Source organism: Oncorhynchus mykiss, chromosome 5, assembly GCF_013265735.2.
Source record: "Oncorhynchus mykiss isolate Arlee chromosome 5, USDA_OmykA_1.1, whole genome shotgun sequence".
NCBI classification, from domain to species: domain Eukaryota; kingdom Metazoa; phylum Chordata; class Actinopteri; order Salmoniformes; family Salmonidae; genus Oncorhynchus; species Oncorhynchus mykiss.
The window spans coordinates 95,980,388-96,002,987 of NC_048569.1; the positions used below are offsets into that span (position 1 = coordinate 95,980,388).

The 22,600-nt window shown below is 41.6% G+C and overlaps 1 protein-coding gene across 1 annotated transcript in view; it reads left to right on the plus strand.

The window, feature by feature from the left end:
• Positions 1–22,600, plus strand: part of kif1aa (kinesin family member 1Aa) — a 149,297-nt gene that overhangs the window by 14,215 nt on the left and 112,482 nt on the right. Inside the window, exon 2 of the mRNA XM_036978922.1 lies at positions 8,523–8,712. Within this exon, the coding sequence (XP_036834817.1) occupies positions 8,607–8,712 (106 nt within the window). The 5' untranslated portion in view covers positions 8,523–8,606. The remainder of the gene's footprint in view (positions 1–8,522; positions 8,713–22,600) is intronic.

The window sequence follows — 22,600 nt, forward strand, 5'->3', positions numbered from 1 at the left end:
ATGGAGCTACAGTATAATGTTTACGATAAGGTCACACCATGGAGCTACAGTATAAAGTTTACGACAAGGTCACACCGTGGAGAAACAGTATAATGTTTACGACAAGGTCACACCATGGAGCTACAGTATAATGTTTACGATAAGGTCACACCATGGAGCTACAGTATAATGTTTACGACAAGGTCACACCATGGAGCTACAGTATAATGTTTACGATAAGGTCACACCATAGAGCTACAGTATAATGTTTACGATAAGGTCACACCATGGAGCTACAGTATAATGTTTACAACAAGGTCACACCATAGAGCTACAGTATAATGTTTACAATAAGGTCACACCATGGAGCTACAGTATAATGTTTACGACAAGGTCACACCATAGAGCTACAGTATAATGTTTACGATAAGGTCACACCATGGAGCTACAGTATAATGTTTACAACAAGGTCACACCATAGAGCTACAGTATAATGTTTACGACAAGGTCACACCATGGAGCTACGGTATAATGTTTACGATAAGGTCACACCATAGAGCTACAGTATAATGTTTACGATAAGGTCACACCATAGAGCTACAGTATAATGTTTACGATAAGGTCACACCATAGAGCTACAGTATAATGTTTACGATAAGGTCACACCATGGAGCTACAGTATAATGTTTACAACAAGGTCACACCATAGAGCTACAGTATAATGTTTACGACAAGGTCACACCATGGAGCTACAGTATAATGTTTACGACAAGGTCACACCATAGAGCTACAGTATAATGTTTACAACAAGGTCACACCATATAGCTACAGTATAATGTTTACGACAAGGTCACACCATGGAGCTACAGCATAATGTTTATGACAAGGTCACAACATGGAGCTACAGTATAATGTTTACGACAAGGTCACACCATAGAGCTACAGTATAATGTTTACGACAAGATCACACCATGGAGCTACAGTATAATGTTTACGATAAGGTCACACCATGGAGCTACAGTATAATGTTTACGACAAGGTCACACCATGGAGCTACAGTATAATGTTTACAACAAGGTCACACCATAGAGCTACAGTATAATGTTTACGATAAGGTCACACCATAGAGCTACAGTATAATGTTTACGATAAGGTCACACCATGGAGCTACAGTATAATGTTTACGATAAGGTCACACCATGGAGCTACAGTATAATGTTTACGATAAGGTCACACCATGGAGCTACAGTATAATGTTTACGATAAGGTCACACCATGGATCTACAGTATAATGTTTACGACAAGGTCACACCATGGAGCTACAGTATAATGTTTACAACAAGGTCACACCATGGAGAAACAGTATAATGTTTACGATAAGGTCACACCATGGAGCTACAGTATAAAGTTTACGACAAGGTCACACCGTGGAGAAACAGTATAATGTTTACGACAAGGTCACACCATGGAGCTACAGTATAATGTTTACGATAAGGTCACACCATGGAGCTACAGTATAATGTTTACGACAAGGTCACACCATGGAGCTACAGTATAATGTTTACGATAAGGTCACACCATGGAGCTACAGTATAATGTTTACAACAAGGTCACACCATAGAGCTACAGTATAATGTTTACGACAAGGTCACACCATGGAGCTACAGTATAATGTTTACGATAAGGTCACACCATAGAGCTACAGTATAATGTTTACGATAAGGTCACACCATAGAGCTACAGTATAATGTTTACGATAAGGTCACACCATAGAGCTACAGTATAATGTTTACGATAAGGTCACACCATGGAGCTACAGTATAATGTTTACAACAAGGTCACACCATAGAGCTACAGTATAATGTTTACAACAAGGTCACACCATAGAGCTACAGTATAATGTTTACGACAAGGTCACACCATGGAGCTACAGAATAATGTTTATGACAAGGTCACAACATGGAGCTACAGTATAATGTTTACGACAAGGTCACACCATAGAGCTACAGTATAATGTTTACGACAAGATCACACCATGGAGCTACAGAATAATGTTTACGATAAGGTCACACCATGGAGCTACAGTATAATGTTTACGATAAGGTCACACCATGGATCTACAGTATAATGTTTACGACAAGGTCACACCATGGAGCTACAGTATAATGTTTACGATAAGGTCACACCATAGAGCTACAGTATAATGTTTACGATAAGGTCACACCATGGAGCTACAGTATAATGTTTACAACAAGGTCACACCATAGAGCTACAGTATAATGTTTACGATAAGGTCACACCATGGAGCTACAGTATAATGTTTACAACAAGGTCACACCATGGAGAAACAGTATAATGTTTACAACAAGGTCACACCATGGAGCTACAGTATAATGTTTACAACAAGGTCACACCATGGAGAAACAGTATAATGTTTACGACAAGGTCACACCATGGAGAAACAGTATAATGTTTACGACAAGGTCACACCATGGAGCTACAGTATAATGTTCACGATAAGGTCACACCATGGAGAAACAGTATAATGTTTACGACAAGGTCACACCATGGAGCTACAGTATAATGTTTACGATAAGGTCACACCATGGAGAAACAGTATAAAGTTTACGATAAGGTCACACCATGGAGAAACAGTATAATGTTTACGACAAGGTAACACCATGGAGCTACAGTATAATGTTTACGACGAGGTCCCACCATGGAGAAACAGTATAATGTTTACGATAAGGTCACACCATGGAGCTACAGTATAATGTTTACGATAAGGTCACACCATGGAGCTACAGTATAATGTTTACAATAAGGTCACACCATAGAGCTACAGTATAATGTTTACGATAAGGTCACACCATGGAGCTACAGTATAATGTTTACGATAAGGTCACACCATGGAGCTACAGTATAATGTTTACGACAAGGTCACACCATAGACCTACAGTATAATGTTTACGATAAGGTCACACCATGGAGCTACAGTATAATGTTTACGACAAGGTCACACCATGGAGAAACAGTATAAAGTTTACAACAAGGTCACACCATGGAGCTACAATATAATGTTTACGATAAGGTCACACCATGGAGCTACAGTATAATGTTTACAACAAGGTCACACCATGGAGCTACAGTATAATGTTTACGATAAGGTCACACCATGGAGAAACAGTATAATGTTTACGACAAGGTCACACCATGGAGCTACAGTATAATGTTTACAACAAGGTCACACCATGGAGAAACAGTATAATGTTTACGACAAGGTCACACCATGGAGAAACAGTATAATGTTTACGACAAGGTCACACCATAGAGCTACAGTATAATGTTTACGATAAGGTCACACCATGGAGAAACAGTATAATGTTTACGACAAGGTCACACCATGGAGCTACAGTATAATGTTTACGATAAGGTCACACCATGGAGAAACAGTATAAAGTTTACGATAAGGTCACACCATGGAGAAACAGTATAATGTTCACGACAAGGTCACACCATGGAGCTACAGTATAATGTTTACGACGAGGTCACACCATGGAGAAACAGTATAATGTTTACGATAAGGTCACACCATGGAGCTACAGTATAATGTTTACGATAAGGTCACACCATAGAGCTACAGTATAATGTTTACGATAAGGTCACACCATGGAGCTACAGTATAATGTTTACGATAAGGTCACACCATGGAGCTACAGTATAATGTTTACGACAAGGTCACACCATAGAGCTACAGTATAATGTTTACGATAAGGTCACACCATGGAGCTACAGTATAATGTTTACGACAAGGTCACACCATGGAGAAACAGTATAAAGTTTACAACAAGGTCACACCATGGAGCTACAGTATAATGTTTACGATAAGGTCACACCATGGAGCTACAGTATAATGTTTACGACAAGGTCACACCATGGAGAAACAGTATAAAGTTTACAACAAGGTCACACCATGGAGCTACAATATAATGTTTACGATAAGGTCACACCATGGAGCTACAGTATAATGTTTACAACAAGGTCACACCATGGAGCTACAGTATAATGTTTACGATAAGGTCACACCATGGAGAAACAGTATAATGTTTACGACAAGGTCACACCATGGAGCTACAGTATAATGTTTACAACAAGGTCACACCATGGAGAAACAGTATAATGTTTACGACAAGGTCACACCATGGAGAAACAGTATAATGTTTACGACAAGGTCACACCATAGAGCTACAGTATAATGTTTACGATAAGGTCACACCATGGAGAAACAGTATAATGTTTACGACAAGGTCACACCATGGAGCTACAGTATAATGTTTACGATAAGGTCACACCATGGAGAAACAGTATAAAGTTTACGATAAGGTCACACCATGGAGAAACAGTATAATGTTCACGACAAGGTCACACCATGGAGCTACAGTATAATGTTTACGACGAGGTCACACCATGGAGAAACAGTATAATGTTTACGATAAGGTCACACCATGGAGCTACAGTATAATGTTTACGATAAGGTCACACCATAGAGCTACAGTATAATGTTTACGATAAGGTCACACCATGGAGCTACAGTATAATGTTTACGATAAGGTCACACCATGGAGCTACAGTATAATGTTTACGACAAGGTCACACCATAGAGCTACAGTATAATGTTTACGATAAGGTCACACCATGGAGCTACAGTATAATGTTTACGACAAGGTCACACCATGGAGAAACAGTATAAAGTTTACAACAAGGTCACACCATGGAGCTACAATATAATGTTTACGATAAGGTCACACCATGGAGCTACAGTATAATGTTTACAACAAGGTCACACCATGGAGCTACAGTATAATGTTTACGATAAGGTCACACCATGGAGAAACAGTATAATGTTTACGATAAGGTCACACCATGGAGCTACAGTATAATGTTTACAACAAGGTCACACCATGGAGCTACAGTATAATGTTTACGATAAGGTCACACCATGGAGCTACAGCATAATGTTTATGACAAGGTCACAACATGGAGCTACAGTATAATGTTTACGACAAGGTCACACCATAGAGCTACAGTATAATGTTTACGACAAGATCACACCATGGAGCTACAGTATAATGTTTACGATAAGGTCACACCATGGAGCTACAGTATAATGTTTACGACAAGGTCACACCATGGAGCTACAGTATAATGTTTACAACAAGGTCACACCATAGAGCTACAGTATAATGTTTACGATAAGGTCACACCATAGAGCTACAGTATAATGTTTACGATAAGGTCACACCATGGAGCTACAGTATAATGTTTACGATAAGGTCACACCATGGAGCTACAGTATAATGTTTACGATAAGGTCACACCATGGAGCTACAGTATAATGTTTACGATAAGGTCACACCATGGATCTACAGTATAATGTTTACGACAAGGTCACACCATGGAGCTACAGTATAATGTTTACAACAAGGTCACACCATGGAGAAACAGTATAATGTTTACGATAAGGTCACACCATGGAGCTACAGTATAAAGTTTACGACAAGGTCACACCGTGGAGAAACAGTATAATGTTTACGACAAGGTCACACCATGGAGCTACAGTATAATGTTTACGATAAGGTCACACCATGGAGCTACAGTATAATGTTTACGACAAGGTCACACCATGGAGCTACAGTATAATGTTTACGATAAGGTCACACCATGGAGCTACAGTATAATGTTTACAACAAGGTCACACCATAGAGCTACAGTATAATGTTTACGACAAGGTCACACCATGGAGCTACAGTATAATGTTTACGATAAGGTCACACCATAGAGCTACAGTATAATGTTTACGATAAGGTCACACCATAGAGCTACAGTATAATGTTTACGATAAGGTCACACCATAGAGCTACAGTATAATGTTTACGATAAGGTCACACCATGGAGCTACAGTATAATGTTTACAACAAGGTCACACCATAGAGCTACAGTATAATGTTTACAACAAGGTCACACCATAGAGCTACAGTATAATGTTTACGACAAGGTCACACCATGGAGCTACAGCATAATGTTTATGACAAGGTCACAACATGGAGCTACAGTATAATGTTTACGACAAGGTCACACCATAGAGCTACAGTATAATGTTTACGACAAGATCACACCATGGAGCTACAGAATAATGTTTACGATAAGGTCACACCATGGAGCTACAGTATAATGTTTACGATAAGGTCACACCATGGATCTACAGTATAATGTTTACGACAAGGTCACACCATGGAGCTACAGTATAATGTTTACGATAAGGTCACACCATAGAGCTACAGTATAATGTTTACGATAAGGTCACACCATGGAGCTACAGTATAATGTTTACAACAAGGTCACACCATAGAGCTACAGTATAATGTTACGATAAGGTCACACCATGGAGCTACAGTATAATGTTTACAACAAGGTCACACCATGGAGAAACAGTATAATGTTTACAACAAGGTCACACCATGGAGCTACAGTATAATGTTTACAACAAGGTCACACCATGGAGAAACAGTATAATGTTTACGACAAGGTCACACCATGGAGAAACAGTATAATGTTTACGACAAGGTCACACCATGGAGCTACAGTATAATGTTTACGATAAGGTCACACCATGGAGAAACAGTATAATGTTTACGACAAGGTCACACCATGGAGCTACAGTATAATGTTTACGATAAGGTCACACCATGGAGAAACAGTATAAAGTTTACGATAAGGTCACACCATGGAGAAACAGTATAATGTTTACGACAAGGTAACACCATGGAGCTACAGTATAATGTTTACGACGAGGTCACACCATGGAGAAACAGTATAATGTTTACGATAAGGTCACACCATGGAGCTACAGTATAATGTTTACGATAAGGTCACACCATGGAGCTACAGTATAATGTTTACGATAAGGTCACACCATAGAGCTACAGTATAATGTTTACGATAAGGTCACACCATGGAGCTACAGTATAATGTTTACGATAAGGTCACACCATGGAGCTACAGTATAATGTTTACGACAAGGTCACACCATAGACCTACAGTATAATGTTTACGATAAGGTCACACCATGGAGCTACAGTATAATGTTTACGACAAGGTCACACCATGGAGAAACAGTATAAAGTTTACAACAAGGTCACACCATGGAGCTACAATATAATGTTTACGATAAGGTCACACCATGGAGCTACAGTATAATGTTTACAACAAGGTCACACCATGGAGCTACAGTATAATGTTTACGATAAAGTCACACCATGGAGAAACAGTATAATGTTTACGACAAGGTCACACCATGGAGCTACAGTATAATGTTTACAACAAGGTCACACCATGGAGAAACAGTATAATGTTTACGACAAGGTCACACCATGGAGAAACAGTATAATGTTTACGACAAGGTCACACCATAGAGCTACAGTATAATGTTTACGATAAGGTCACACCATGGAGAAACAGTATAATGTTTACGACAAGGTCACACCATGGAGCTACAGTATAATGTTTACGATAAGGTCACACCATGGAGAAACAGTATAAAGTTTACGATAAGGTCACACCATGGAGAAACAGTATAATGTTCACGACAAGGTCACACCATGGAGCTACAGTATAATGTTTACGACGAGGTCACACCATGGAGAAACAGTATAATGTTTACGATAAGGTCACACCATGGAGCTACAGTATAATGTTTACGATAAGGTCACACCATGGAGCTACAGTATAATGTTTACGATAAGGTCACACCATAGAGCTACAGTATAATGTTTACGATAAGGTCACACCATGGAGCTACAGTATAATGTTTACGATAAGGTCACACCATGGAGCTACAGTATAATGTTTACGACAAGGTCACACCATAGAGCTACAGTATAATGTTTACGATAAGGTCACACCATGGAGCTACAGTATAATGTTTACGACAAGGTCACACCATGGAGAAACAGTATAAAGTTTACAACAAGGTCACACCATGGAGCTACAATATAATGTTTACGATAAGGTCACACCATGGAGCTACAGTATAATGTTTACGATAAGGTCACACCATGGAGAAACAGTATAATGTTTACGATAAGGTCACACCATGGAGAAACAGTATAATGTTTACGACAAGGTCACACCATGGAGAAACAGTATAATGTTTACGATAATGTCACACCATGGAGCTACAGTATAATGTTTACGACAAGGTCACACCATGGACAAACAGTATAATGTTTACGATAAGGTCACACCATGGAGAAACAGTATAATGTTTACGATTCTTAGCGTTGCTCTATTTGACTCTGTGGTGATCAACTGGAAACCAATCGTAGGGTTCAGTCACAGTAATAGGGTATAACTATATCACATCAATACTAAAAACAGAGACAGGGTTGATAGCAGTGGGAAAAGCTCACAGATAGTTAACGTTAACACACACAGGATTTGACTTTTTCTACTGTTCATTTTCTACTGTCCATTTTCTTTTACAGGTGTTGCTATCCATCTCCCAGGCCCTGTGTTTGGGCCCGTTTTGAGAGGCGCTCAGAGCAGGCTGGTCCCAGGCAGGAGGCACCATGTCCGGGGCTTCTGTGAAGGTGGCGGTGCGGGTCCGCCCCTTCAACTCCAGAGAGATGGGGAAGGACAGCAAATGCATCATCCAGATGTCAGGAAACACAACCAGTGAGTATCTCGACACACACACGCACACGCACACGCACGCACGCACGCACACACACACACACACACACACACACACACACACACACACACACATACACACACAAACGCACGCACGCACACACACACACACACACATACACACACACACACACACACCTTTCTAAAAGTAGGGTTCTACATGGAACCAAAAATGGTTCTGCTCTGATCCAAAAAGGGTTTATCCTATGGGAACCCTGTTTTCTAATCGTGTAGTAATTAATTTAATGTGGCAGCATAAGATCCTGTGATTTTGACTTTGAGGGCAGTGTCTGGTATCTGTTTTTAGAGGTTGGGTTCAGAGGAGGCTGGTGGGAGGATCTATAGGAGGACGGGTTCATTGTAATTGCCATGTGCTTGATCCTGTCCCAACAATTCCATTCCAGCCATGACATCCTCCTCTAGCTCCCTCCCACCAGCCTCCTCTGATTGGTTTCCATATGGTTAGTGAAAGGATTGTATTTGGGGCCTACAACATTATGTTCTATGCTAGAGTAGCTTTGCATTGTGCAGTTAGGAAACTATAATGATCAACGTTAATGTTTCTAGAAATAATCTGAACCTGAGACGCTAGAATAGGCTTTCATATCTACACATCTGTCTGTACCTTTGAGGACTTTATTGAGGCTGAAGTTGAGATTTTGCTGGTCAGCCACCTCTGTCTTGTGTATTTGGGCTCCTTGGGATAGCAGGGTTTAAAAAATATATATATATATGTGTATTTTACCTTTATTTAACTAGGCAAGTCAGTTAAGAAGAAATTATTGTTCTCAATGACAGCCTAGGAACAATGGGTTAACTGCCTTGTTCAGGGGCCGACCGACAGATTTTTACCTTGTCAGCTCGGGGATTCGATTTAGCAACCTTTCGGTTACAAGTCCAAGGCTCTAACCACTAGCCTACCTGCTGGCCCATGTTAAGGTAAGGAGAGGCCTAAGACATGGTGGTGAGGAGACTGGAGAGAGACTTGATATCCTGTCTGTTCAGTAAGGTAAAGCCACTGATATCCCATCTGTTCAGTAAGGTAAAGCCACTGATATCCCGTCTGTTCAGTAAGGTAAAGCCACTGATATCCCGTCTGTTCAGTAAGGTAAAGCCACTGATATCCAGTCTGTTCAGTAAGGTAAAGCCACTGATATCCCGTCTGTTCAATAAGGTAAAGCCACTGATATCCAGTCTGTTCAGTAAGGTAAAGCCACTGATATCCAGTCTGTTCAATAAGGTAAAGCCACTGATATCCCATCTGTTCAGTAAGGTAAAGCCACTGATATCCCGTCTGTTCAGTAAGGTAAAGCCACTGATATCCCGTCTGTTCAGTAAGGTAAAGCCACTGATATCCAGTCTGTTCAGTAAGGTAAAGCCACTGATATCCAGTCTGTTCAGTAAGGTAAAGCCACTGATATCCAGTCTGTTCAGTAAGGTAAAGCCACTGATATCCAGTCTGTTCAGTAAGGTAAAGCCACTGATATCCAGTCTGTTCAGTAAGGTAAAGCCACTGATATCCAGTCTGTTCAGTAAGGTAAAGCCACTGATATCCAGTCTGTTCAGTAAGGTAAAGCCACTGATATCCAGTCTGTTCAGTAAGGTAAAGCCACTGATATCCAGTCTGTTCAGTAAGGTAAAGCCACTGATATCCCATCTGTTCAGTAAGGTAAAGCCACTGATATCCAGTCTGTTCAGTAAGGTAAAGCCACTGATATTCAGTCTGTTCAGTAAGGTAAAGCCACTGATATCCCATCTGTTCAGTAAGGTAAAGCCACTGATATCCAGTCTGTTCAGTAAGGTAAAGCCACTGATATCCAGTCTGTTCAGTAAGGTAAAGCCACTGATATCCCGTCTGTTCAATAAGGTAAAGCCACTGATATCCAGTCTGTTCAGTAAGGTAAAGCCACTTATATCCAGTCTGTTCAGTAAGGTAAAGCCACTGATATCCAGTCTGTTCAGTAAGGTAAAGCCACTGATATCCAGTCGGTTCAGTAAGGTAAAGCCACTGATATCCAGTCTGTTCAGTAAGGTAAAGCCACTGATATCCCGTCTGTTCAGTAAGGTAAAGCCACTGATATCCAGTCTGTTCAGTAAGGTAAAGCCACTGATATCCAGTCTGTTCAGTAAGGTAAAGCCACTGATATCCAGTCTATTCAGTAAGGTAAAGCCACTGATATCCAGTCTGTTCAGTAAGGTAAAGCCACTGATATCCAGTCTGTTCAGTAAGGTAAAGCTACTGATATCCCGTCTGTTCAGTAAGGTAAAGCCACTGATATCCAGTCTGTTCAATAAGGTAAAGCCACTGATATCCAGTCTGTTCAGTAAGGTAAAGCCACTGATATCCCGTCTGTTCAGTAAGGTAAAGCCACTGATATCCAGTCTGTTCAGTAAGGTAAAGCCATCGGTCAATAATAGATGAGCCGTCCTAAAATATTTATCGATTTGTCTAATTTAGCTCATCTCCCCCCTCACCCCCCCTCCACCTCCCCCTCACCTCTCCCTTCATCTCCCCCTTCACCTCCCCATTAGAGAAGGTATTTAGGTAGAGGATGTAGAGAAGGTATTTAGGTAGAGTATGTAGAGAAGGTATTTAGGTAGAAGATGTAGAGAAGTTATTTAGATAGAAGATGTAGAGAAGATATTTAGGTAGAAGATGTAGAGAAGATGTTTAGGTAGAAGATGTAGAGAAGTTATTTAGGTAGAAGATGTAGAGAAGGTATTTAGGTAGAATATGTAGAGAAGGTATTTAGGTAGAAGATGAAAGGTTATCAAACACCTGTAGAGAAGGAGCGCTATGGAAAGGTCAAGGTGGTATTCAGGTAGAAGATCAGAGGGTGTACCCGGCTCCACGAGGGGCTAAAGTGGGCTAAAGAAGGCTTATGTGGGTTAAAGTGGGCTCAGCTCCCTCAGTTCAAACTTAAGCCCCCTCAGTTTTAGTTTTATGCCATTTATATAAAAATATAAAAAGTTGAGTGACAGGTTGGCAGCAGGTACAACTTATTTGGGTTTTCCATCAAATGTAGGGAAAAACATCTAATCTCTGTGGAAGGCTAAGTGAATAATGTAATACACCTCCTTCTGTGATGTTTGATTACGATTTATAAGGGCAGAGACAAGTTGACCAAGTTGGGTCCTGGTGAGGACGCCTTGTTGGAGGCCGACCTGTCTCCTTCCTGCTCCTCTGCTGTTCCTATGGGGGGCTCTGCAGGAGTGTCCTGCCCTATGATAGGGTGTGTGAGGTTTTTCATCCCGACATTGACTGACACTGGATTGATTGTGACCGAGCTCTCTCCGGAGATCTGGAGAGGAGAGGGTGTGTCCTCACACTCATAATCAAACGCGCCATCAGCAAAGACACCTGCTCCAACTCAGTAATCAGTTAGACAGCCAAGATCATGTATCGTAAAAAAAACCCCAGAAAGGTTGCCTATAATTTTAGAAAGAGCCAATTCTACATTTTCACCTCACTTAAAACATCACATTTGGTCTAACAAAAAAGTGCATTATCATCATAAATCCTGTAATGAAAGTGTCTGCCCTTCCCTTGCCCCTGTGCCCTCGCTGGGGCCTGTTGCTGTGATGAGTGAACCACTTTCCTCTCCCTCAGTCGCTCGAGAGAAAAACAAGTTCTGATCGTATAACATTTCAAAATGCAATTGCGTGAAAAACACAGCTTTGTCCTTTTGTTCTTGTCGAGGAGAGGAGGGTCTCAGCTTTCTGGAGGTATCAGCTCAATATTCAGCTCAATAGAAACTATTTTAAAATCTAGATATTTGATATGGCTTTGAAATATGGGGCAGCACACGGGCGAAATGCGCACCTGCCATTGTGAGGGTAGAGGCCTTGTCACGTTCTGACCTTAGTTCCTTTGTTTTATCTTTGTTTTAGTATGGTCAGGGTGTGAGTTGGGGTGGGCAGTCTATGTTATTTTTTCTATAATTTGGGATTTCTGTGTTTGGCCTGGTATGGTTCTCAATCAGAGGCAGTTGTCAATCTGTTGTCCCTGATTGAGAACCATACTTAGGTAGCCTGGTTTCACCTTTGAGTTGTGGGTGATTATTTTCTGTTCTGTGTTTTGCTGCACCGTTCAGGATTGTTCGTTTTTGTCGTTTTTATTGTTTTTATTGTTTTTGTTCAAGTGTTCAGTATTCGTATTAAATACAATATGGACACCTACCACGCTGCGCATTGGTCCTCACCTTCTTCCACCAGCTGACAGAGCTGGTGTAACTGAGTCAGGTTTGTAGGTCTCCTTGCTCGCACACGCTTTTTCAGTTCTGCCCACAAATTATCTATAGGATTGAGGTCAGGGCTTTGTGATGGTCAATCCAATACCTTGACTTTGTTGTCCTTAATCAAATCAAATCAAATGTATTTATATAGCCCTTTGTACATCAGCTGATATCTCAAAGTGCTGTACAGAAACCCAGCCTAAAACCCCAAACAGCAAGCGATGCAGGTGCAGAAGCACGGTGGCTAGTGAAAAACTCCCTAGAAAGGCCAAAACCTAGGAAGAAACCTAGAGAGGAACCAGGCTATGAGGGGTGGACAGTCCTCTTCTGGCTGTGCCGGGTGGAGATTATAACAGAACATGGCCAAGATGTTAAAATGTTCATAAATGACCAGCATGGTCAAATAATAATAATCACAGTAGTTGTCGAGGGTGCAACAAGTCAGCACCTCAGGAGTAAATGTCAGTTGGCCTTTCGTAGCCGATCATAAAGAGTATCTCTACCACTCTTGCTGTCTCTAGAGAGTTGAAAACATCAGGTCTGGGACAGGTAGCACGTCCGGTGAACAGGTCAGGGTTCCATATCCGCAGGCAGAACAGTTGAAACTGGAGCAGCAGCACGGCCAGGTGGACTGGGGACAGCAAGGAGTCATCATGTCAGGTAGTCCTGACGCATGGTCCTACGGCTCAGGTCCTCCGAGAGAGAAAGAAAGAGAGAAAGAGAAAATTAGAGAGAGCATACTTAAATTCACACAGGACACCGGATAGGACAGGAGAAGTACTCCAGATATAATAAACTGACCCTAGCCCCCCGACACATAAACTACTGCAGCATAAATACTGGAGGCTGAGACAGGAGGGGTCAGGAGACACTGTGGCCCCATCCGAGGACACCCCCGGACAGGGCCGACAGGAAGGATATAACCCCACCCACTTTGCCAAAGCACAGCCCCCACATCACTAGAGGGATATTTTCAACCACCAACTTACCATCCTGAGACAAGGCCGAGTATAGCCCACAAAGATCTCCGCCACGGCACAACCCAAGGGGGGGCCCCAACCCAGACAGGAAGACCACGTCAGTGACTCAACACACTCAAGTAACGCACCCCTCCTAGGGACAGCATGGAAGAGCACCAGTAAGCCAGTGACTCAGCCTCTGTAATAGGGTTAGAGGCAGAGAATCCCAGTGGAGAGAGGGGAACCGGCCAGGCAGAGACAGCAAGGGTGGTTCTTTGCTCCAGTGCCTTTCCGTTCACCTTCACACTCCTGGGCCAGACTACACTCAATCATATGACCCACTGAAGAGATGAGTCTTCAGTAAAGACTTAAAGGTTGAGACCGAGTTTGCGTCTCTCACATGGGTAGGCAGACCATTCCATAAAAATGGGACTCTATAGGAGAAAGCCCTGCCTCCAGCTGTTTTCTTAGAAATTCTAGGGACAATTAGGAGGCCTGCGTCTAACGTAAGTGTAGGTATGTACGGCAGGACCAAATCAGAGAGATAGGTAGGAGCAAGCCCATGTAATGCTTTGTAGGTTAGCAGTAAAACCTTGAAATCAGCCCTTGCCTTGACAGGAAGCCAGTCTAGGGGGGCTAGCACTGGAGTAATATGATACATTTTTTTGGTACTAGTCAGGATTCTAGCAGCCGTTTTTAGCACAGAGTCCAGAGTAACGCAAGATCCATTACAGTTTTATTTGAGACGACTGTACAACCATTAAGAGTAATTGTCAAATTCAACAGAAGATCTCTTTGTTTCTTGGGCCCTAGAACAAGCATCTCTGTTTTGTCTGAGTTTAAAAGTAGAACGTTTGCAGCCATCCACTTCCTTATGTCTGAAACACAGGCTTCTAGCGAGGGCAATTTTGGGGCTTCATCATGTTTCATTGAAATGTACAGCTGTGTGTCATCCGCATAGCAGTGAAAGTTAACATTATGTTTTCGAATGATATCCCTACAATTTTTAGTGAAACAATAGTGGTCCTAAAACGGAACCTTGAGGAACACCGAAATTTACAGGACAAACCATTCACAGAGACAAACTGATACCTTTCCGACAGAAAAGATCTAAACCAGGCCAGAACTTGCCCGTGTAGATCAATTTGGGTTTCCAATCTCCAAAAGAATTTGGTGATCGATGATATCAAAAGCAGCACTAAGGTCTAGGAGCACGAGGACAGATGCAGAGCCTCGGTCTGACGCCATTAAAAGGTAATTTACCTTTTAGGGAGTGATGGCCATCTGTGCAGCATAACCAGTAGAGAGAGGGAGTGTGATGGCCATCTGTACAGCATAACCAGTAGAGAGAGGGAGTGATGGCTGTATCTAAAGCATAACCAGTAGAGAGAGGGAATGTGATGGCCGTCTGTACAGCATAACCAGTAGAGAGAGGGAGTGATGGCCATCTGTGCAGCATAACCTGTAGAGAGAGGGAGTGTGATGGCCATCTGTGCAGCATAACCAGTAGAGAGAGGGAGTGATGGCTGTATCTAAAGCATAACCAGTAGAGAGAGGGAGTGATGGCTGTATCCAAAGCATAACCAGTAGAGAGAGGGAGTGTGATGGCCATCTGTGCAGCATAACCAATAGAGAGAGGGAGTGACGGCCATCTGTGCAGCATAACCTGTAGAGAGAGGGAGTGTGATGGCCATCTATGCAGCATAACCTGTAGAGAGAGGGAGTGACGGCCATCTCTGCCAAGAGAACACAGAATTCTGCCATCTGTTCTGATTTAATCTTAAATCTGTGTCCCAAATTGCACCCTATTCCCTTTATAGTGCACTACTTTAGACCAGAGCCCTATGGCTCCATATTCCCTATATAGTGCACTACTTTAGACCAGAGCCCTATGGCTCCATATTCCCTATATAGTGCACTACTTTAGACCAGGACCCTATGGCTCCCTATTCCCTTTATAGTGCACTACTTTAGACCAGAGCCCTATGGCTCCATATTCCCTATATAGTGCACTACTATTGCCAAGGGTCCTTCGTTTACATTCTTTACAGTCGTTAGGGAGTCGGCAATAACAAAAAGACAACACACGTTCGGGATACCGACGCCACTATTTCACTTCACAGACCTTGAATATCTGCAGGCACCACAGCCCAGCTTGGCTTCTCTGGTTAACGACTTAAAAGATGAACGCTAATTTGTTTATTTTACCAGAAGGCAAGATATCATGTGTGGTGTAACGGTGTCTCACAGTACAGTGGATTCAATGGAACCTGGTCCCAGACCCTAAACCTCACCAATAGAGGCTATATCTATACTGCACCAATAGAGGCTATATCTATACTGCACCAATAGAGGCTATATCTAGACTGCACCAATAGAGGCTATATCTATACTGCACCAATATAGGCTATATCTATACTGCACCAATAGAGGCTAGATCTATACTGCACCAATAGAGGCTATATCTATACTGCACCAATAGAGGCTATATCTATACTGCACCAATAGAGGCTATATCTACACTGCACCAATAGAGGCTATATCTATACTGCACCAATAGAGGCTATATCTATACTGCACCAATAGAGGCTATATCTATACTGCACCAATAGAGGCTATATCTATACTGCACCAATAGAGGCTATATCTAGACTGCACCAATAGAGGCTATATCTATACTGCACCAATATAGGCTATATCTATACTGCACCAATAGAGGCTATATCTATACTGCACCAATAGAGGCTATATCTATACTGCACCAATAGAGGCTATATCTATACTGCACCAATAGAGGCTATATCTATACTGCACCAATAGAGTCTATATCTATACTGCACCAATAGAGGCTATATCTATACTGCACCAATAGAGGCTATATCTATACTGCACCAATAGAGGCTATATCTATACTGCACCAATAGAGGCTATATCTAGACTGCACCAATAGAGGCTATATCTATACTGCACCAATAGAGGCTATATCTATACTGCACCAATAGAGGCTATATCTATACTGCACCAATAGAGGCTATATCTATACTGCACCAATAGAGGCTATATCTATACTGCACCAATAGAGGCTATATCTATACTGCACCAATAGAGGCTATATCTACACTGCACCAATAGAGACTATATCTACACTGCACCAATAGAGGCTATATCTACACTGCAGCAATAGAGGTTATATCTATACTGCACCAATAGAGGCTTTCTCTACACTGCACCAATAGAGGCTATATATATACTGCACCAATAGAGGCTATATCTATACTGCACCAATAGAGGCTATATCTATACTGCACCAATAGAGGCTATATCTATACTGCACCAATAGAGGCTATATCTATACTGCACCAATAGAGGCTATATCTACACTGCACCAATATATTCTATATCTATACTGCACCAATAGAGGCTATATCTACACTGTACCAATAGAGGCTAGTGGATTCATTGTAGCCTGGTCCCAGACCCTATACCTCACCAATAGAGGCTATATCTATACAACACCAATAGAGGCTATATCTATACAACACTAATAGAGGCTATATCTATACTGCACCAATAGAGGCTATATCTTTACTGCACCAATAGAGGCTATATCTATACTGCACCAATAGAGGCTATATCTGTACTGCACCAATAGAGGCTATATCTATACTGCACCAATAGAGGCTATATCTACACTGCACCAATAGAGGCTATATCTATACTGCACCAATAGAGGCTATATCTATACTGCACCAATAGAGGCTATATCTATACTGCACCAATAGAGGCTATATCTATACTGCACCAATAGAGGCTATATCTATACTGCACCAATAGAGGCTATATCTATACTGCACCAATAGAGGCTATATCTATACTGCACCAATAGAGGCTATATCTATACTGCACCAATAGAGGCTATATCTACACTGCACCAATAGATGCTATATCTATACTGCACCAATAGAGGCTATATCTATACTGCACCAATAGAGGCTATATCTATACTGCACCAATAGAGGCTATATCTATACTGCACCAATAGAGGCTATATCTACACTGCACCAATAGAGACTATATCTACACTGCACCAATAGAGGCTATATCTACACTGCAGCAATAGAGGTTATATCTATACTGCACCAATAGAGGCTTTCTCTACACTGCACCAATAGAGGCTATATATATACTGCACCAATAGAGGCTATATCTATACTGCACCAATAGAGGCTATATCTATACTGCACCAATAGAGGCTATATCTATACTGCACCAATAGAGGCTATATCTATACTTCACCAATAGAGGCTATATCTACACTGCACCAATATATTCTATATCTATACTGCACCAATAGAGGCTATATCTACACTGTACCAATAGAGGCTAGTGGATTCATTGTAGCCTGGTCCCAGACCCTATACCTCACCAATAGAGGCTATATCTATACAACACCAATAGAGGCTATATCTATACAACACTAATAGAGGCTATATCTATACTGCACCAATAGAGGCTATATCTTTACTGCACCAATAGAGGCTATATCTATACTGCACCAATAGAGGCTATATCTGTACTGCACCAATAGAGGCTATATCTATACTGCACCAATAGAGGCTATATCTACACTGCACCAATAGAGGCTATATCTATACTGCACCAATAGAGGCTATATCTATACTGCACCAATAGAGGCTATATCTATACTGCACCAATAGAGGCTATATCTATACTGCACCAATAGAGGCTATATCTATACTGCACCAATAGAGGCTATATCTATACTGCACCAATAGAGGCTATATCTATACTGCACCAATAGAGGCTATATCTATACTGCACCAATAGAGGCTATATCTACACTGCACCAATAGATGCTATATCTATACTGCACCAATAGAGGCTATATCTATACTGCACCAATAGAGGCTATATCTATACTGCACCAATAGAGGCTATATCTATACTGCACCAATAGAGGCTATATCTACACTGCACCAATAGAGACTATATCTACACTGCACCAATAGAGGCTATATCTACACTGCAGCAATAGAGGTTATATCTATACTGCACCAATAGAGGCTTTCTCTACACTGCACCAATAGAGGCTATATATATACTGCACCAATAGAGGCTATATCTATACTGCACCAATAGAGGCTATATCTATACTGCACCAATAGAGGCTATATCTATACTGCACCAATAGAGGCTATATCTATACTGCACCAATAGAGGCTATATCTACACTGCACCAATATATTCTATATCTATACTGCACCAATAGAGGCTATATCTACACTGTACCAATAGAGGCTAGTGGATTCATTGTAGCCTGATCCCAGACCCTATACCTCACCAATAGAGGCTATATCTATACAACACCAATAGAGGCTATATCTATACAACACTAATAGAGGCTATATCTATACTGCACCAATAGAGGCTATATCTTTACTGCACCAATAGAGGCTATATCTATACTGCACCAATAGAGGCTATATCTGTACTGCACCAATAGAGGCTAGTGGATTCATTGTAGCCTGGTCCCAGACCCTATACCTCACCAATAGAGGCTATATCTATACAACACCAATAGAGGCTATATCTATACAACACCAATAGAGGCTATATCTTTACTGCACCAATAGAGGCTATATCTACACTGCACCAATAGAGGCTATATCTACACTGCACCAATAGAGGCTATATCTATACTGCACCAATAGAGGCTATATCTATACTGCACCAATAGAGGCTATATCTACACTGCACCAATAGAGGCTATATCTTCACTGCACCAATAGAGGCTATATCTATACTGCACCAATAGAGGCTATATCTATACTGCACCAATAGAGGCTATATCTATACTGCACCAATAGAGGCTATGTCTATACTGCACCAATAGAGGCTATATCTATACTGCACCAATAGAGGCTATATCTATACTGCACCAATAGAGGCTATATCTACACTGCACCAATAGAGGCTATATCTATACTGCACCAATAGAGGCTATATCTATACTGCGCCAATAGAGGCTATATCTATACTGCACCAATAGAGGCTATATCTATACTGCACCAATAGAGGCTATATATATACTGCACCAATAGAGGCTATATCTACACTGCACCAATAGAGGCTATATCTATACTGCACCAATAGAGGCTATATCTATACTGCACCAATAGAGGCTATATCTACACTGCACCAATAGAGGCTATATCTACACTGCACCAATAGAGGCTATATCTACACTCTACCAATAGAGGCTATATCTATACTATCTTCACAAAAGTACATTCTTAGTTAACAAGGTGCTATCTAGAATCTAAAAGGGTTTTTCGGCGGTCCTCATAGGGGACCCCTTTTTAGTTCCAGTTAGAACCCTTTTTAGTTCCATGCAGAACCCTTCAAACAGAGGGTTCTACCTGGAACCCTAAAAGGTTCTACATGGAACCAAAACGGGTTCTCTTATGGGGACAGCCGAAGAACCATTTTGGAACCCTTTTTTCTAAGAGCACTGTATCGGGGAAAGGGTGTGATTTTGGACGTAGCCTCAGTGTGGTCTGAGTAGCTCCTCTGCAGCACAGAATACAGATTGGGGGGGGGGGGGGTTGGGGGGGGGGGGGGTTCATAGGAGTTCAACAAACCAAATGGAGCACATCATCGATATTTAATGCTAGATTACCTGCGAGAACATTCTGGTTTGGTGTGCCAGAGTGCATTTCATGTGCCATCATCTCTCTCTACCCTCTCTGAATTTAGCTGTTTGAATGTATGAGCTCTTCACTTACGTCGACAATGAAATGTACCACGTCACCAGAAACACATCTACTTGACTTAATAACCTCTTGAAACTAGGGGGCACTATACAAGATTAAATCATTTCTGTTTCAGGGCCCCATGGGAAATGTACCAAATCAGCAGTATTCTAAACCCTCCTCCTCAGACATACTTTCATCAGATCAGACCTGATACCAACATCCTAACACCACTCTCTTCAGAGACACTGGTCCTCTCCAGCACATTGTTCTCTGCCAATAATGAGTCAATGGACCTGGTTGGTCCTCTCCAGCACATTGTTCTCTGCCAATAATGAGTCAATGGACCTGGTTGGCCCTCTCCAGCACATTGTTCTCTGCCAATAATGAGTCAATGGACCTGGTTGGCCCTCTCCAGCACATTGTTCTCTGCCAATAATGAGTCAATGGACCTGGTTGGCCCTCTCCAGCACATTGTTCTCTGCCAATGATGAGTCAATGGACCTGGTTGGCTCTCTCCAGCACATTGTTCTCTGTTGCATCCCAAATGATCCCCTATTCCCTTAATAATGTACACTCTTAGAAAAAAAAGGGTTCCAAAAGGGTTCTTCGGCTGTCCCCATAGGAGAACCATTTTTGTTTCCGTGGAGAATCCTTTTTTGGGGTTTCTACGTGGAACCAAAAGGGTTCTTCCGCTGTCCCCATAGGAGAACCATTTTTGTTTCCTTGGAGAATCGTTTTTGGATGGTTTCTACGTGGAACCAAAAGGGTTCTCCTACGATGACAGCCGAAGAACCGTTACAGGTTCTAGATTTTGATTCTAAGAGCGTACTGGTCCAAAGTAATGCACTACGTAGGGAAACGGGTGCCTTTTGGGAGTCAGCCTTAGCATGTTGTTCTGTGTTCATACTGAGTCAATGGGGCTGGCTGCTTAGCTGCTTGGCTGCTGGGGATGTGGGGTCTGTATGGAGGATGATGTCATGACAGACAGACCCCCCCCCCCCCCCCCCCCCTGCATGGTAACAGTGCCTGGAGACTGGACGGGGGCCAGCGAAAAGGTTGGGGGGGATCTTTTGTGCATCTCTGTCCCTGCTTTGTGCTCCTTGACGGCTAGAGATTGTTCAATAGGCTAGTTCCCACAAACCACAAGAATGGCAGTGAGCTAAGTGAGTGACTGGGATAGCTGGAGTGATTCAGGCTTGGAGGTTTGATTAGGATGCTGGGGGGGAATTGAAGGCTTGATTAGGATGCTGGGGGCTACCCATCTCTCTGTCAGTGATCAGACTATATACCCCTCTCTGTCAGTGATCAGACTATATACCCCTCTGTCAGTGATCAGACTATATACCTCTCTGTCAGTGATCAGACTATATACCCCTCTAACTACCACTACAACATAACTACAACTACAACATAACTACAACTACAACATAACTACAACTACAACATAACTACCACCACAACATAACAACAACTACAACATACCTACAACTACAACATAACTACCACTAAAACATAACTACAACTACAACACAACTACAACTACAACATAACTACAACTACAACATAACTACAACTACAACATAACTATAACTACAACATACCTACAACTACAACATAACTACAACTACAACATAACTACCACTACAACATAACTACCACTACAACATAAGTACAACTACAACTACAACATAACTACAACTACAACATAACTACAACTACAACATAACTACAACTACAACATAACTACAACTACAACATACCTACAACTACAACATAACTACCACTACAACATAACTACCACTACAACATAACTACCACTACAACATAACTACAACTACAACATAACTACAACTACAACATAACTACCACTACAACATAACTATAACATAACTACAACTAC